The sequence below is a fragment of the Hetaerina americana genome, unplaced genomic scaffold (assembly GCF_022747635.1).
Source record: "Hetaerina americana unplaced genomic scaffold, ioHetAmer1.1.p SCAF_3, whole genome shotgun sequence".
NCBI classification, from domain to species: domain Eukaryota; kingdom Metazoa; phylum Arthropoda; class Insecta; order Odonata; family Calopterygidae; genus Hetaerina; species Hetaerina americana.
In genome coordinates, this window is record NW_027286874.1 from 27301564 (window position 1) to 27321530 (window position 19967).

The 19967-nt window shown below is 38.5% G+C and overlaps 1 protein-coding gene across 2 annotated transcripts in view; it reads left to right on the forward strand.

Moving 5' to 3' along the window:
• Pkn (serine/threonine-protein kinase N) overlaps positions 1–19967 on the forward strand; it is a 101899-nt gene that overhangs the window by 30476 nt on the left and 51456 nt on the right. For both annotated transcript variants that reach the window (XM_071588360.1, XM_071588359.1), the window contains exons 3-5: positions 2979–3103; positions 3176–3371; positions 13580–13734. In XM_071588360.1, coding sequence (XP_071444461.1) covers positions 2979–3103; positions 3176–3371; positions 13580–13734 — 476 coding nt within the window. The remainder of the gene's footprint in view (positions 1–2978; positions 3104–3175; positions 3372–13579; positions 13735–19967) is intronic.

The window sequence follows — 19967 nt, forward strand, 5'->3', positions numbered from 1 at the left end:
AGTTATAAGTGGGATAGACTTCGATGATCCAGTGGCACGCTCATCGATAAGGGATAATTTATTTTATTTATTTATTCAGTATTAGTCCGAAAACAGCACATTTTGGCCTTTACATCGAACTATTAACAACGATAACAATGGTCACATTCACAAACACCCAAGCCCTAGGCGGAGGAAAACTCACCCCGGCGGGAATCGAACCCGCGACCCTTGGAATGGCAGACGAGGACGTTACCCCGCCGCCACCGGGGTTGGCTAATAATGAAAAAAATAGCTAAACAATTTGCAGCATCTCTGAACAAAGAAGGTATCTATCTGCGTCGGGAAAATTAGGAAAAAGTCGGGAACGGAAATCTAGAAAATTAAGGGCCATCCTGTTGATTCCCATGTCAATGGTGGTTGTAGCAATTGCAATTGTTAATGTTTGCGTTTCCTTCCGATACGCTGGACATTGCGATGTTTTCTGTGTCATAGTCGTCCAAGTATCCTATTAAACAATTTTCTTATCAATTATGATTAATTTATTGTTATTTTGATGGATGTGGTACGCATTTATGCCTCCAGTTCCCATTATTCTCTAGAATATTACTAAAATGACGTCTTCACCTGTCTATTGTAAAATATGCATGCCTATTTCATCTTACCGGATTAAGTGAGATTGCGTTATGTTTTAATGTCAACCTTGTGCGAATTCCCCGACTTAATTAAAATTCGAATTAAATTAATGAAAATAATGTCTGATAAGGTAATGTACCTGTACGTGGAGTCACCCTAGACCCAACTTATGAATATGGGTATCACCAAGAAAGTAAAAATGTTGTCATGTTTCGCCTAAATAAAATATTATGTGAATTGGTGTTTAAAAATTAGGCTCCTTAAGGCTAGTGCACATGACACAGCGTTTTACAAACTCTTGGAATCTAAAAATAACCCACGCGCCCAATTAAGGGTTAAGCTTCTAGATAGCTGGCACTGTTTTCTCGCTGAATCTACCATATCATTAAATTACAACCCGTGACACCCAGGGCTGAAATTGAAATAGAAAGAATAATTTTTCATCTGAAAATAGTCCTTTACCAGATTTTATCCTTATTTTGGGGAAGTGCTTTCCGCAACTTAGAACTTGTTTTTTATGGGGTTGGGAAGTCTGGCAAGTGAAATAAGAAAGGAGTAGAGTATCTCTTGACAGAAAATCGCGGACGTAGTTTGTGAGCCTCGAAGTCACGTAGCATTGTGCACAAACCTCCCGAAAAACCCTCGACGGGATCCGCCAAATCTCATACCATCAATATACGGAAATTCTTAATAATAGACTGCGGTCTGATTCAACTCCTATTGTTAGTAATTAGTTTGGTTCAAAACGTCACAAAGATGTTCTCACATTCATTCCTATTAGCTGGCCACCTTCAATCCGTATAACCCCTATACGAGATAAAACTGAATGAATTCCCTTTCCGACGAAAATACCTTACAAAACAACATATTTAATTCAGTCCCGTTTTGAGGTGTGTAGGGAAAGACTTTCTTCTAGTTGCTATCTTATTCCTCTTCACCCTCCCCATTGTCGCGCCAAACGAATGAAATCCGGTCCGTTCGGTAGGGCCACACGCAGCGTGAGAATGGCTCAACTAATTTGCTCGATAACATCAAATGATGAATTCAGCATTATGCATTGAAGCTTTATTATATTACATCTACCTAGGAAATCAATGTATATTTGAGACCAATCGCATTTTATCTATAGTTTAAACAAATATCCTAAGCTTTCAATACGTCCGCATCGGTAAATGTTAGGGAAGATAATCTGAGATGCCAGAACTGCGGAAAGCCTGCGAATGTACGGTATGGTCAATTTTAATATTTTTGCAAAGATCCAGTATTGAAACAAAATACTTCTGGATAATTTTTAGACGCAGCACTTCCATGCCGAGCGCCCTTGCTGAGGAGTTGTTTATTATCGCCGTCAGCCAGAGCTTAGGCCGGGCGCGCGTGTCATAATTCGCAACCAGACCACACAGCTACTTTTGCAGTAAAAAAAGCTAAACTGATTTCTATTAAGTAGGCACTTCATTCATTAGTAAATTTTAAGGGCAGTTAGAAGCTTGGTGCTAAGTATTTTGAGGAGTGGTTGATTTTGCGATTTTAAACATCTTTCTCTCAATGTAGTATGTCCTAATGTCCTTAGGTATGAACGTATGGAGAAACAAAAACTGAAGGGATCGTAATTTTTAGTAACCACGGAGACACCTCATTGTTTCTTAAAACATTTCAAGTAAAGGGTTGAATCTTATTAGAACCAGTGCGGTGAAGTAAAAATTACCTTAGAAACTTTTTTTCCGCTTGCACTCTTTGATATTGCATCATCAAAAAAGAGTATCATTAAAAAATATTAATTTTCTGTCAATATTGAGGGAAGAATTTTCTCATAGTAACTAAAAACATTTCTTCGAAATCGTGCATTGTTCAAGCAAGTTAAACTGGCAAGTCCTTGTTTTCACACGGCATTTTTTCAGGACTTTTCCAAAAGCCCGAGAAGTGTGTTGGACCCTTCGCAGAGCGTCACTTCATTTGTGTTTACAAGCCTTCATAATAATTAAAATGGTAGTGTCGGAATTATGCTGCTAAACCACGGTACTGCTTATTTATGATAGCAAATACTATCATTTGTATTCACCATTATCCGCAATTATGTGACAATTGACCCCATTTGTTGTGTTTTGTTATCTCACCTAACCTGCTTTTTGTTAATTCTGGGTATTTTCCTCTATTATTCTATTTTTTAAAAACGCTGTATAGGTTTTCTTCTTACTTAAATAATTCCAATATAGTTCGGTGTAAGTTTGCCAATCAGTTTTTCATCGTCTATGCTCTTGATCGTTCGTTTTATCCAATTTTGGAATTATGTAGTGTCGACGTTTTTGCAAAATGTCATGCTGATACAACTTCAGTGAAAATAAATCTTATCTTCTTCCTTACAGATGGACTGCTCTCACCGTTCAGTGGGGTGGTTATAACCGAGCTTGGTCCCAATGAAGGGAGCGTGATGACCACTCAGGACCAAAGATTACTTTCCCTGGAGAAGCAGCTAAATATCGAACTAAAAGTAAGTGCTCGTCGTGAATTTCGCTCTCATGACTCAATTCAGGAGACAAATAACATATAATTTTTTTTCAAGGTCAAACAAGGAGCTGAAAATATGATCCAGAGTTACAGCAGTGGTGGTCATTCTCGTGATAAAAAACTCCTGGCCGAGGCACAACAGATGTTGGGAGATTCAAGAGCCAAGATTGAGTATCTCAAGATGAGAATCATGAAAGTGAAGCAAAGCAAAAAAGAAAGGCCTAATAAAAATGGAGAAATGGCGCAGAAAGGTTTGTCGCTTGCTTTCTGAAATTATTTCTTAGCCATAAGAAGGGTATCATTTTTTCCAGGAGTTGATTGTGTCCTAGCAGTGGGCAATACGTGATCGAAGGCCGCGGAGGATAGATGGAAGTAATTTGGTATAGGTAGTATTTTTTAGGGAATGGCGGGCCTACTCATTAATAAAGACGCCAAGGGGTCCAGAATTCAACTTCCCATCCGGACAGCGTACTCCCCTTGAAGTGGTCCTGTCAACTAGGGTTCGGGATTCCTCTGAAAAATTTGACCACCGCCACCGAACCAACCCAGTCTCATGTATTATTTTCTAGTGGAATTATATTTTTAAGTAATCTACCGGTTAAGGTAGTTTTTGCATGGGCACAACTATCAAATAAATACCTTGTGACTCCTAACAAAACACAATCCAGCAACCTAATCTATATCAAATCCTTTTTCATCTCTGTGTACTTCCCTCCTCCCTTCATCCCGTCCAACATCCCTATCATATTCCTGCCCTCTCCTCGTTTGCCTATCATACTCCCCTCTATTACAGTCTTCAACATTCCACTGCCGATCAATGCGCTCTTCATCCATTTTTCCTGCCTCCTTAGGATTTCTCCCGATAAACCCTTCTCCTCGTCCACCATACCTAGTGCTTCCTCATTTGTTTTCCTTTCGGTCCATTTCACCTTCTCCATCCTTCTCCACACCCACATTTCAAAAGCCTCCAATCTACTTCTATCATCCTGATTCAGTGACCACGTTTCCGCGCCGTACATAACTACGCTCAATATCAAAGTTTCTTCTGAACATCCTTACTCAACGTCCCTGTCATCAACTCCCTCCTCCTTGTGAAAGCCTCTTTCCCAAGTGCAATTGTTCTCCTTACGCATCTACTACTTTCACCTTGTTGGTCCAAAACACGTCCGAGATTCGTAAACTGTTCCACCTGTTCTCGTTTTTGAACTCCTTTTTTAATGTTTAGCTTAGCTTTTTCTTTCTGGAAAATGGCATAATTTTGTTGTATTAATATTGATTCTCATCCCATACCTGTCGCACTGAATTTCCAATTCACTCAGCAATGCTTGCAACCTCTTGGCCTACTGACAAACTAAAGCTTGGTTAACAGCAAACCTAACTGATTTTACGAATTCCCCGCCTACTTTCATTCCTACATTGAGTTCTTCCCATGTCTCTTCAATCATTTCCTCCATATATACGTTGAACAGCGCCCGACAACCCTGCCTTACACCTCTTCATAACACTGCCCATCCGGACTATACGTTCCCCACTCGCAGATGAGCAGTCTGAGACATGTACAGGGTGCGGATTAGCCTCCTTTCCCTCCAATCTATTCCTATTTTCTGCAATATACTCATTAGTTTTTCCCAATTCACTCTATGAAACGCTTTTTCGAAATCTACGAAACAGGCAAATACCTCCTGGTTGTATTCCATATTCCTCTCGATTAATAATCTCATTACTGCAATGGCATCACGCGTGCCTCTCCCCTTCCTAAACCGAAACTGATCATCCCGTAACTGGAGATTATGGCAAAGTATTTGACAAGACATTAATAGTTTTCCTATTTCAAAATCGATAATTGCGATGTAGTAAAATGAGATTTGAGAAAATAATAATTCACATTTGATGAATTGTTTCGGAAGGGGGATCTAGCCCGAACTATCACGAGTCCTTCTCACGATACAGTTTCGAGAAATTCGTGTACGCCGACTTGCAAGGGCTTATCGTTATATTGCCAAGTCATTGCCAATTGTAAAGGCATGAAGGACATTCCCCCTCGGAGATTTCCTTGCCGTCTTTATTCTACCGTATTGTTTGGATTGGTCAACCAGTGTCACCTTGTTTACAGTTCGCGCTTCAGCACTCGTTTTTCACTAACAGTCATGACCAATACGCCATGGTCAATACTGATAAATAGGGCCGTATAACCTTGGCCGTGTTTAAAATAGCGTCTGTCTAAAACTCCAATTTCTGAAGAGTTTTATACCGTATCTTTACGAGTTCAAGGTGCGATCCATTCCTTGATGTGAGTTGTTCGATAACTTGGCCCGTGTAAGACGGCTTTTATAACGTTGTTTACTCCTTTTTATTTGATGCGTTTGAGCCTATCGAATAGGTTTGCACAGAATATATGTGATAGCTAAGATGGTTAGGGTGGACTCCATTTAAATTGTTTTCGAAAAATATTTTTTAAATCTACGGATTAAATTCCATCCACTCTTTTCACTGCATCGCTTTCTTCCCCACTTTCACCGAGTCCTCGGGCATAGCCCGCCGTATAACATCCGTGCGGTCATCTTGCTGCAAAGTGGTGTAGGGTCGATGATCTCATCACTTCATTTAATGGTCTGAACTCTTCGTAAAGCTTTCTCCGCACTGTAGTAACTTGCATTCGAGCGACAGATGCGCGACCTTTCTTGGCCTATGGTGTTGTGCCTTAACAAGTCAGGGTATTAATAGCCTTGAAAATGTTTTGCTTTGGCCAACTGTTGTGCTGGTAATGTCTCATCCGCGTCGCGTCTAACATATTGACTTAATCAGCCCTACTCTCCATTTGATTAATTTCTGTTGCCTTAATATATTAATTATAATTTTTTCAAGTATTTTTCCGCTTTTTCAAATGTTTTATGCGGAGTTTTAAATTCATCACAAAGTTGGCGGTTTTACTATGTTTTTCCACTTAAAAGTGGAAATTTCATCGTTTATTCCGTAATGTTTAAGTTTTAAAAAAATATTGTTCAATCATTTGCCATTTGCCTGAAAAAATGTGAAGGCACTTATCATTAATGAAAAAAGGTTTTGATATGTGTTGTACGTTCACGAAGCAATTTACTTAAACATTACTTACAGTTAAGTAAGATTAGAACTCCCTAAGTTTTTTCCCGCCCCATTCTGTAACTGTTACTTTGGGGAGCCAAAGAACTAAATAAAAAAATAAGAAAAACTATCCTAAGGCACCAAGTGAGATGGTGTAATTAATGTTAAGAACTACATCGAAATAATTGTAAATTAGGTGATGTGCATTAATGTCTCTTAAACTATTATCATCATCATCTTACTTTCGTCAGTACTTATTTCCTACTGTATAGTGACTGCTTTCAGGTAATGAGGGTATCTTTTTCATCTGACCGAGAACCCTGAAAATTTAAATGAACCTTGCCATGAGCTTCAAATGAATCTTTAATGGATACATCGTTCCACTTTCAAATTTCGCGTTAAAAATTGTAACCGTTATGCTTACTTTTCTCCAAAGACTGCGCCATGCGTACTTCCAGCTAGCGCTACTTTTCCAACATCCTAAAAATAATAGCATTCTCTTGATCCTATTAGGTAAAGTAAATTGAACCTGTCAATTTACTTTACCTAATCCTTGGTTTTGGTTAAGCTCTTCAGATTCCTCATTGCCAGATGTTATAACTCAGGGGAGTTTGTGATATCAGTCGGGCTCAATCGGCCGATCTTGAAAGGTGAATCTCCGAAGGTCGCGTTGCTGCTTGAAATAATCACTAAACATTTGTCCTCTTTTCCTTCCCCGCTCAACTTTGAATGTATGTTGGTAAATGCCCGTCTCGGAAAAATGGGATTTAATACCCTAACTTGGTAAGTTGGAACCCTCGCGATGTAATTTGTTTGCCTAACCTCCAATAAAGATTAAATAATTCCCCAACAGGATAATTACAACTGCAAATATGCATGGTTTCACTCGATGGTATCTGTTTAGTTTGTGACCCAAATTGTCATAAATTGACTATGAGTTTTACTTTTGTACACCATTGTTGACAAATATGCCCCCTAATCATCAGTTTTACCTACATTTTCTAACGAAAACAAGGCAAAATGTATGTATTATTATTTATCTTGAAGAAAGAATATAGTAAGCGTTGAAAATTTGGCGAACGAATTTAGGATATTAGTACATCAATACTATGAAAGTGTGCTGCTCTCTCCAGGAGCGCCATCATCATCTTTTATAATGTAATGGATAGCCATAACGTTTCGATAATGATCTTCAATTTTACAAAAACAAAGATAGGGAGATTACTGATGCCATTACGATTTATGAGTCACTAGATTTGCTACTGAGCAAAATCGTGTTATATGTAACAAGAGCGATAACTTTATAAAAGGATTCCTGATCGCAACTAATGTCCTATCTTCCCAGGCAGGCCTTTCTTCTAATTCATTTTAATGATAGAATAAAAGTTTCTCTTTGCTTCTTGTATGAATATTCTGTCTCAGTCATCGTCTTACAATATAATTTCGAATGCACGTCTTGTGGCAACATTTGGAATTTGCAGTAATTTCAAAAGACATGCCTCATAGTGTATTGTACCCAAACATAGAGTTGTCGTGTTAGTTAAAAACACTCGATGTGAAGAAAGTTCGCTGTGGAAAAATCATTTGTCTTGACCGCAATGTAACGTCGAATATCCCAGTAGCCAGTTACCCAGCCATCTTTATTCCAAGTGAGTTAGCGGTGGTGGTCATAGAACTTGATTTCCTCCGAACAGTTCCGTGAGTAGATCGCGCTTGGTAAGTCATATTTGTGAATTTTGCATCCGTTATATGTGTGTAGAATATTTATTTGTACGAACCGTCTTAGCTTGAGAAGATTTCATGCCTTTGTAGGGAGAGGTATTGAGTGTCAAAGGTGGAATTTTTACTCAAATATATTAGCAAAAATGAGTCGCTAATCCAACTCGCAATTGAATGACCAATTAAGATAAGGAAATGCCATTTCTCGAGACACCCTGTAATGCTCTTATGAGTATTTAATTTTTGTTAAAATTTAACTAACTTGGTCATTATAACACCAGGTAGCTAATGTATTTTCTTCGAACCTTTGAGATATTCAATGGCCAATGAATTCATATATATTCATGCTATTGACAAGAGGCGATATAATCAGCGACTTGGCACGAAAATAACTCGTCATTGTTATGTCAAAATAGCGCTTGTACCTAAATACTCCGCTTTGTTATCCAGGATCAGGCTTTTGGAATGCTAACTCGAAACATGTGAATTTGAATTTCGCGTTTCTCCTTTGTTTTCCGCGTTCTGTAAGAATTTCACGCCACTGCTGCCGAAATCTTGGTAGTATTTGTCTTTCGAAATCGCGATTCGATCTCCTGCCGTATCGTGGAAGCTTTCACTGCGAGTGTGCTGTCCTTTGGAAATTATAGTCGATTAGGGCTTATTATTGGACGAAAACGTTGCCTTTTCGGGTAATTGGAAGATCTCTCGTATGTTGACCTTCAGTCCTCTACCTCAAAGGCGTGACGGATTCCCTTCTCACGACATGCGACCTTCGGGCTCGATAGTGCCGCCGGAATGCATGGTGGGCGTAAAGGGAGTTCGCAGTCCTTAACGAAGGTCAATCGACCCGCTTGTGGTAATATTTGATCGTCATTACCGAATTTTCACTGCAGCGTTAGAAGCACAATCATCCACGTAGCAACGACTGCAATCATACAAACGGAATTCGAGGGATACCGGTAACCGAATGATCTGAGAATTAAATATAATTAATTACTGGGTTCAAATCCATCATCAAACGTTTATCTGTTAGTACGCTGTGATTTGATGAAGGGTGGATGTTTTAAATTTATAATAAAAATCAGTTTTATAGCTTGTAAGAAGTGTAATTTTTTTAAAGTAATTAAATTGAATAATACCTTGCGTGCTGCGCGTGCCTATGAACGTTCCCACGTCTGGTCAATTATGTGGAAATTAAAACATTTATAATCCAGTGTTAACTTCAATTTTTTGCAAGCTTTACTTGAACGATCACCAAATTTAGTAAATCGATTGTTTCACAAAGAAATTCTTGTGGACCATCATGGCTCCCAGTCCACCTCATGGCCGTTAAAGGAGGTATTGGTGTCTGGTTTACATTTTTGGAATGCTATTGTAATATTTAGGATTCATAAGAGGAAGTAAAATAGAAATATATGACTCCTGCTGTTTTCTTTAATCATAAAACCTTTTTACAAAGACCTCTGCGGTGTTGCTCCAAGTTGTGGTCGGCAGGCCGGATGATGCAAAAAAAAATTGAGCCATTAAATACCAGTACGCAGGGGGCTATAGATTTAGCGTTTCGCTTTCAGTTTTTAAGACCGCTAAGTCACTACACCAGTGTCTGGCATCTACCGGAAAAAAGTGCCAGTTCGCCACGTCAAACCAACAGAAGGTGTGCTGTGCTAGCTAATCAACTCAATCAATAAATGGATCGGGATATATTAGACGATATTTTTACCGCTAGTGTTTCTTTTCAAGTTTAACTTGTTGTTCTTGGCGTTTTGGCTTTATTATATAAACCTTATACTCTTTATTTACTGACTATTATGAGCGTTTTTAGCAGATACGATGGAATTATAATTTTCATCGATCTGTGTGAGTATAAAAATTATGCGCTCACCTAGGATGATTCTTTTCGCGAATGAAGTAATTGATCGAGGACCTTAAGATAACAATATGTAGTGTGTGTGTATATATGTATATATGTATATATATATATATATATATATATATATATATATATATATATATATATATATATATGCGGGTCGCGGTAGTCCAGTGGGTAGAACGTTGGACTGCTGGTCAGAGGGTCCCGGGTTCGATTCCCGGGCAAGGCACTCCGGGCACCTGCAGCTCCACCCAAGCTAAAGTGATTTTTCGGGTAACAGGTCTTCCTGGTAAACCATAACCGTCTCAGGGAAAGGAACTGGCCCCCCCTACCCTGATGTGTGAATTTTCACACGCCGTATAGGGCTTAGTACTGGGTGATCTCTACCATCACCTACTAAACCGACCTTCGGGTTGATTACTATACACACTATGAAAATACGAGGGTCATCCGGAAAGTAGTACCCGTTCGTGCCGCATGAAGTGCTGACGACGCGAGTAGCCGCTGGACGAGGTCAGATAGCTTCAGTGGCTTGTCTGCCTTCTCTGAGCCAAGTTGCGTGACGCTAGCATTGCCTGTGTTGTTTCTGTGATTGTTTACAATGTTTAAAAAAATTGAGAACGCCGCCAGTTGTGAAGTGAGGGCAGTGATTAAATTCCTCAATGCAAGAAACGTTCGCCCATGTGATATTCATCGCCAATTAAAGGAGGTGTATGGAGACAATGTAATGGACGAGTCGTCTGTTCGGCGGTGGTGTCGCAACTTCAACATGGGGAGGGGGAACACACACGACGATGAGCGTTCGGAGAGACCGTCTGTCATTACAGACCAACTGGTGAGCTCAGTTGACGAATTCGTGAGGAACGATCGGCGCGTCACAATTGATGACATCTGTGAGCATTTTCCCAATGTTTCTCGAACAATTGTTCATGAAATTGTTAAACACCATCTGCATTATGCAAAAATTTGTGCAAGATGGGTCCCTCGCGTATCTCAATGAGCTGGCGGCGAAGGACTATGCAGCAGGAATACAGAAACTTGTCACACGTTATGACAAATGCCTTAATTTGCTTGGAGATTATGTTGAGAAGTAGTTTAAAGTATCCTCTTTCAAATAAAATTTTTTATGTTTGTTAATATTTACTTTTGTGTCTTTAATTCACGAACGGGTACTACTTTCCGGATGACCCTCGTATAACATATTCAGTGGTTTCCCTACGTTATTTTGATGTCCTTAATAATAGTTGATTTCAATATTCGGCCATTTGGCGTCAGTGTAACCAATAGGTAGACAGCTGGGGGACCGCGTAGAGGAGGGGAGGTAGTGTGACAATGTAGCTTGGGGAAGCGGTGGGGGATAAGTCGTGTGGGTGGGGTAAGAGGGTTAATATCATTCCATGAAAAATGGCAGTTTTCCCTCATATCATGGACGCATACAACCTTTGGTAAATGATGATTTAAATAATAAAATTTACCCTTATAAAAAAGTGGAAATTTCGTCATTAGCACATTATGTTTTGCATGGTTCTGGCAGCCGCTATTTTAAAATAAGTCTGAATCATTTTTTCATTCTTTAAGAAACCTCAGTTATTTTTCTAGTGATATAATTATATTTTATTCTTAATGGGCCTTTCTCTAAAGAAAATTTCGTGGAGACCTGCAAAAGTCGAAATTGCCAAGAGTTACGTGCCGTGGTCTAAGAAAGACTACTGAAAATGGCGCTTAAGTAATTACGGTGTCTGGCAATAAAAATTCCTTTCGGATTATATTTGTTTAAATATGGTGTGCACCAACTGCGTCACGAGAAAAAAAAGATACTCCTTCGGCCGTTTCTTGATGTCTCATGGAATTACGTAGAATCGAAAGGTTATTCGACGAAATTTTCAGCCCTCAAATGCCGTCACTGTGGTTGCAAAATTGGTGATTTTTCTGGGAACAAAGTAATATGGTCAGGTTCCAATGCTCTTAGAGTTGAAGTAAATCTCTCCGAATTTTATATGCTTACTTCGCGTCTTCTTTCATCGGACATGATTCTGTAAAGCTTAAAAATGTGGGTCGCTTATTTATTAGGTTCAGGTTGTTTGGCCCATTCTGTTCAATGATTTTTTTAAGTTGCATCTCTCAGTTGAGTGTATTCGACGTGCTTTTTATGTTCAATATGTCTGTCGCTTTACCGTAATTTTTCTTAGAATACCAACGCGTTATACCTGTAATTTTTACTTTTTAATGAAACATGTATTTTACAATTTATAGTATACCTTTATTGTACGCTTGCCAAATTTAGCTTACAAAACACTGCCCAAGTTTCATGCAGCTCTCTTTGGAAACTTGCCATTTTCCGCTTTCGTTGTACACCACGTGCTGCGTCTCTTAATTGCATGCTTTTGGCAATTTGACCATTTTGATTCTCTTGGACCTTCGTCCTAGTGTGAAGAGTATTCGAGTTAAAATTGTAATTGGTATGCCAAGCGCTTCCTTTTTTGAGTTGCCATATGACAGCGTTGTCAGTGAGAGATATTCGCCGCTGTCCTGCCCGAATCCCAGCTTTTTCTTTTATCGCGAAGGTAATTTTTTGCTTCCCAATTCTAAGTAGGGAGCCTTTAATGAGCAAAACTAAGTTGAATTTCGAATTAGCGAAGAAGCCGCTATTCCTTATACAAGTCTAGGATCGTGTCCGATGACTGCGGGCGTTGTCAGACCGAATTCCGCCGCCATTTGCGTTTGAGGCTCATCACTTCTTTAGATACAGAAGGTGAGCATTTTATGTGATGAATAGCGTTGTCCACATGGGCGCACAGATGACGGGGGTAGTGGCTATACATTTACGCTAATCAAAGATACTCTTTTTGTCTAAATAAGTGAGGGAATACAACTATATGAGTGTTCCCTCATACCTAGTTATTTAGGACGTAGCCACTTTCATTGCAGATCTGACCCAATGAGACCGGCAGTAAAGACTTGGCCCAGGTGAGGGTGACTACATAGAACCCGACGCGACTGATACGACAAAATAACGCGAAATGAACTGACGGGTAGCTTTCGTAATTTTATTAGTTAATCCCTTGGGTAAATCTCAATCTTTTTGACCAAGGATATTAGTGTTACGGCCGTCGAAGTTATTTTTTCCTAGTACACCATAGGGAAATAGAATTTACGTAATAAATAGGGAAATTAAAACTCTTACGAAGGACAAATCGGGTGTAAAATGCAGTGTATGTTCGGGTCGGATCTTGTTCACCACTACCACCGCTATAAGCTGTTTTGATGTTAATTATTTTGGAATGTAAATTTCTTTAGAAGTAAGACACTTGTACCGCAGGGCTTTCAATACAATGAGATGAAAAGCAATTTTTTGGAGGTTTTGTAATTCGGTCCACTTGGGATTCAATTGATCTTTGTTGGGGTATCAAATGAGATAATCTCGTATTTTTATTAAATTAACTAATTTTAATTGAAATTAATTCAAATATGTCATGTGGCATTAGCTTGTACGTATATTATTATTATTGTTTTTTTACTGTTGAAATTGTACGACATCCCAAATTGCTCCCTTAACAGTTAATGCCACAACTAATAGAAATCATCCTCATCTGGCTCCTGATTTAAGTTATTTCTATTGTTTACCTGTTATGATTCATGGTAAATACTCTGCTAATATCAGGGTGTAACGGCCCACTGAATGCGGTTGCTCGGGCTTGTAAGGTAAGACATGCTCGTCTGGCTCGACTGTTACAGGAAATTGCGTTGTGTTTGATTTGAGAATATTCATGCTCCAAATCTTTGCAGATAAGTACGAGCCAAATCTGGAACTTCCTCTCGAGGAACGTGTGGAAGAACTGCGGCATCGTCTTCGAATTGAAGCAGCCGTAGTAGATGGAGCCAAAAATGTCATTCGACTTCTCCAAAGCTCCAAGGTGGCGGACAAGAAGGCCCTTCAAGAGGTTTGTGTTCTTTTGAAATAATTTAAGAAGTGAATTTAATTAAAATCGAATACCTTCACGAGGATAATTTTAAGCTATTTTTGTTTTATCTTAACCGTTGAGTACTCAGCATTAATTTGTTTAACTTACTGAAAGTGTACCTAATAATGCATGATGCCTAAGCCTATTGTTAAAAGTTAAACCTCGAGTTCGGATTAAAACAAACGATATAAATTATATTAGGTTGGATTTCCTATTTTATATGCCAAAGCGTAATGCCTGCATAATATCTTTATTATATTTCCATGATTTTCAAGAGTGATTCCCATTTTAAGCGCGAATACCGTTTTTCCCCCCCGGTAGGTCTAGTAAATACTGAAGATACTTAAAAAACTTAATCCCCCTTAATGGTAGAAAAAACTCGCTAAAATTTGAACTGTTCTATGACGACTAAGGGAGAACCCATGGAGAAGTAAATAACTGTTGGAGAAGTAAATAACTGTTATGCGTTTGTCGACAGATTCATGACTATTTCAAAGCTATGGTATATCTGGCCTAGACATGGCGGCTTCCCTTTACGTAATCCCTGAGGGATGCCCTGGCAAAAGCTCTCTGCAGCCAGTGTGCGGCTTCTTTGTAAGTGCGCCGCAGGCATTGATTCAATGAAAGGTTCAGCGCAGGCGAAATCTTGTGAACTTTACTGCGCTAGTTCTCTCTATCGCTTTGGAATTGCAGAGGTGTGATCCAGTTATAATATTCCATTGTTAGTGTGTGCGTTCATTTTGAACTCGTTCGCGTTGGATTTAGAAGCTTTAGTCGGAGCCAACAATCGATCGAGTGTTATTCGATTTTAAAATTGTTTAGACTGGAGAGAAAATAAAAATTATTTATTTACAGTAATTGTTTTCTGTGTTTTTTCTGCGCGACACCAGGTGTATACCAGGAAACCGGGACAACTGTGTACCGCAAATTCAAATGGGCATTTTCTATCCGGAATAACGGATTTTCTAGCTAACTGCGATTTTTTTTTAAATCTGATATTTTCATCGCTTAAACTATGCAAATTTATTGCATGCCAGCAAATTGAAATTACTATCATACCCTCATTTCTTGTTTATACATTCAAAGCAAGCCACCAAGCAAGCGCTAGCAATAATTGTTAGCACGACGTAAAGCGTGCCTGTATAGGGGTAGAAACAACTCTTAAATCTCCAGCGTTCGACAATAGAACTCCTGTTTTTTCATTACTAGATTAGAATATTTTAAATCTTCTGGAAAAACTTACGGCACATGTAGGGTGTAGAGTGTAGTTGAATTATCACAGCACTCGCGTGTTTCGGGTGGGTTCTTGATATCCTACTCCTAGGTTTTGTTTAAATGTCCTGAATTTATCTTTAATTCTATTTAAAAAAGTGGTAGTTATGGATTTGAAACAGTTATTACACAATAATGGAATCCCTAATTGTGCTAAAAAATTAAAATCTTGAAACGGTAGAGTACTTTCTTTAACATAAGTTTCTTCACCAAAAATTTGAACTATTTTCGTTCAGCAAGCGAAATGTTGCAGTCTTGCAGTTGCTGTTTTAGCAGAGTCTTCAAAAGCTTTCATCTGTAGTATTGTAAATTTTCCGTTGATACTAATTCAAAAAGTTGCATTTACAGCGATTTACTTCCGTAAACTTTAAATCCAACCCTGCATGCAAATTAATCTTGAATATTCGTATGTGGAACGCACTGCTGGAATGTTATGCATAATTACCAAAAGTCGGCGAATTAAATTGAGAGAGAGAAAGGGGGCATGAAATTTACTGTCGAAAGTGGGTTGACCTTGATACAAGATTTAATATTAGAGTTATTGAATGATAGGCGACTAACGGTGACAGACGAGGGAACGGTAACATCTACAACCTTGGCCATTGTCTCTGCGGGTTCAACTGCATTTAAGATTCATATCTTATTGTAGGTATTTTTAACGAAATATTTTTAATATGATAACACGCATGACTAGTGTTAAATATACCTGTTCAGTCACTGATTATGGGTGCTGACGCCCTTTTCTAACCATTTAATTCGTCGTGTCTTTAATTTCTATTTTATTCGTAATACCCGCAGTCATACTATTTACTGGTCAGTTAGACGGCTCGAGTAAAAAGGTACTCATTAATATCTAATAGTACGTAAACTTTATAAATGTAAAAGAAAGTTAAATTACAGTTTTATACTTGTAATTGCGTTGAAAATATTAAATGTAGCGAAGTTTGAACTTATTTACTATTTGCAAATATTGTGACATTATATTTATCGTAAGGATTTTAGCGTAAAATAGTTTTAGTACCCCCAGCATCTCGTCGACTAGAATGGAGGGCCAAGCTATCATAGAAAAACAAAATTCAAAATCTGTAATGCTCTTGTTACCAAGGCATTGATTGAGAGGAAAATACAGGGCAAAACTAGTGAATTGGATCATTGAATACATCACATAGTATAAATTAGCTTCTGGGGAAAGACTCGACGTTATTCCAAAAGCTAAAATTCCCAAGAAATTGGAAAAATCCAGGAATAGCACATTGCGCCATGCAACCTTTTTAAGCAGTCGCGCGACAAACAGGCTTGTTCGTTGAAGCAGTAATTGGGAAAGGTAACTGTAATAAGTCATTTGCTCCAGTGGGGTAGGCGGGTAATTGGGAATTAGGTCTGATTTTAGCGAGCGGAGGCGACGAGTTCAGTGGTAATTATGGCCTAATTTAGCTTTCTATGAAAATCATCAGCTGATGAATGTTTCATCTGATGTATGGAATAAACAGCGCTATGGTGACCTTAGATGTAGTGGGGTGCAGTACTCCTGGAGTACTGCACTTTTAGTACTTTCCATTCTGTGCCCAAGTTGGGATAGGGTTGCCACGAAAATCGTCACCAATGGTCTTCCGAATCATGGCCCTCGGCAAAGAGGAAATTGCTATACATGAGCCATTAGACGATATCGACCTTGCTCGTGTCAGTGACCTCCCATGTGAGTCTGCTTTGTGTTCGTTTGAAATCGCAGCCAAGAGTTTCTAATAACGTCGCACGTTCCAGTTTTCAGCTTATGGGTCCAATATGCATATAGTTAATTAGAGCAAGCGGCTGCTTGTGATGATCACCACATGCGACTAGGCAGATAAAAATTTCTAGTAACATTGACAAAAGTTCTGTTACTTTAATGTTTGGCTATTATTTTTCAATGCCTAATTCCAGTAGTCTTAAATGATATTTTTTTATGCATTTCCTGAAAGCCTGCTAAAACGTTGCGCATATTCGTCAAATGGAAGGTTAGTATAATAGATGGGAAGTTGTAATTTTGTATTAGATCCACAGATAGAAAGTCGCGCATTTAGGCTTGGGGAGACTACTTCCTGGTGGAATGATGCCTCTAGTTTACCAAAGTAATATGGAATGCAGAAAACCATCAAAGTAGGCCCAAGTGAACACAGTAGGAGTAAACTAGTGTCGGGCGTATTTTTGCTTTTTTTTAGCGTTGAAACGGATTGTTTGCAAGCCTGCAGGGATTGTAAGTATATTCCGGTAGTATAATAATTGACGATAATAGAAGATGGTACTGATGTAAATAGATCATTATTCAAAACCCAAGTAAAAATTGGTTTTTCCAACACCATCCAACAAATATTCTTGAACGATTAGTTGGAGTTAACAATACGTCTAGCCAAACCAGAAGGCCAAATTTGTGATTGTTTTATTTCTTGGGTGTGAAAATAAACATAATTTTTGTTATAGTCAACAAATTGCAACGTTGCTGAAGGAATAACGGCTGAATTTAGGAAGCGTAATGTTAAATACTTAATTAATTTATGGTATTTGTATAATGCAAATGCATTTTATGCGGTAGCTGTTCATTCTTGAAACCGACTCGTGATTATTCTATGTATATTACAACTTTAGCGGGTCGCGTTAGACCAGGGGTAGAGCGTTGGACTACTGACCAGAGGGCCCGGGCAAGCCGTTCTGGGCATCTGCAGGACCACCCAAGTTATGTGATTTTTCGGGTACCAGATCTTCCTGGGAAACTATATCCGGCACAGGAACTGGCCCCCCTACCCTAATGAGTGAATTTCACACGCCGTCGGGTTTAGTACTGGGTGAACTTAACCATCACCTACCAAACCGACCTTCGGGATGATTACTGTGTTTATGGTTCTTTATTACAACTTATGGTGAAGTGGTTGTATCACTACTCGCCTTGAGCTATTAATTAATGTGCGAAGACGGGCCCAAGAATATGTTATATTTTAGCCAATGCACCATGCAATATCCAACATAGAAATGGTATCTAAAGGAGTTAGTGGCCTATTATCCAGCATTTCCTTTGCCCAGGTAAAAATGTGGTTGGTAGGTGTACAACCTAAGGAAATCATGATTTAATTGGAGAAGTTCGCCGTTACAAATCCATTGTTAGCACGTTGTCGAGCAAGTCGCCGTATTGAAAACCCTTTTAGTTATTTTTATTTCAATTCCATGGATAAGAAATTCCTAACGCATTCTTTCTCTTTTTATGGCTTAATTTCCCTGTTCAAATATACGTTTATCATTTTGTTACGCAATAATACGAGGAGCAAAGCGATCGTGTTTATGGTGGCATCTCACTAATGCCTGCAAACCTCGGAAAACGTTCTCCAAATACATGTGTTGTGGTATTTACGGATGGACATAAGTTTCTTGTTAGGATACGTTTCCACATTCCAAGCGTAACTGATCCAAGGAAGTGTATTTTCTCTGTACTGATGTCATTAGTCATATTGCTTGCTGTCTAGCTAATCTTGTAATCTGTGACACGTTGAATTCCTTGCCACGTTAATGGCCCCTTAAAAATTGTCCTTCCCATTTTAAATGGCCAGCTCAAAAATCCAATGTTTAGATGGTCTATGTGAAAAATATTAATTGCAAGTGACTTTTGGTGGATCAGATTCTTTGAGTCACACTATTGTGGGAATTTTCCTTCCAGTGGAAATATCAAATAATGATGCGAAAAAGTGCATTATATAATTATTTATAACATTCCATTAGAACCTTTCTGAATAGTATTTCAGTGTGAAGAAGCGGAACATTTGCCGTTAAAAAATACTCTTAGATTAAAAAAACACATGTAACAAACCAACTCTAATTCATCAAAATGCGATGTATATCTGGATGGCTTTTTTTCATCCGAAACATGTGATATTACAATGAATGTAAGGAATTACTTCTTTCGGTGTTCGTAAAAACATTCTTTTTACCCCAGCTGAGCAAACGAACATTTACAAAAGCCTACCTTCAACGCTGCCATTCGTCATGTGATATGACGGCGTTTTACTCGTGTGTGTAGTATTAATTTTTCACTGAGTAAAAATTCAATAATTATTACATTTTTAAGATTTTCCCAGTTTATTTCTTTTGTTTACTGAGTATGTACCTACAGTTGTTGTTTTCCCGCAATACCATTGTAGAGAAGGCCGTAGTTCTGTGAAGAGGGCAAGAAAATTGTGTTTATTGTGAGAGAGGTATTTCTACTGTACTTTGATATTAATTATACCAGTTAAAGTTAAATTAAAAAATGTTATGCTTCGCATTGATACCTACTTAAATCATTTTTAACGAGTTTTGGTTAAACACGAAGTACTCGGAGTCATTTAATTATTAAGGTGGTAAATCATGCTTATCTTTTGTTTATTCTCACCAACGATACACTTAAATGGTAATGGCAGCTAGCAAGAGTAGATTCAAGATAACATATGGAGCAATGAACTTTTCCACGAAATTCTGTGGAAGACATACTGTGACATGATGAAAGCACTACTTTTGCATAATTAATAAGATTTTCCCTTCTCTCGTGTGTGGAATTATATAATTATATATCTCGATTATTTGGCAGGCATTATAAAACGTGGAGGTTAATTATAGTTTGTCAAGAGGGAGGTTTTTCATAATATGGGATGCTGAAAGTTATTGAAATAGAAATATGAGGGTGTCAAAAAAATTGAAAAAGAAAACCGGATACGTAGTTAAAAGAAGCTCTTTCGGCAGTTTTTGTCAGACAAAAGTAGTTCACGAAACTGGTTAGTCATTGAACGGACCGAAGCCTTAACTGCACTTGTCCAATACGCAGCCATACCATGTCGAAACCAATAGCTTGTGGCATACGAGTAATCTCAGGCGAATAACTGCTAATGAACGAATGACCCTCGAAGAAACATATTGTGCATAGCAACCAAAATCTTATTTCG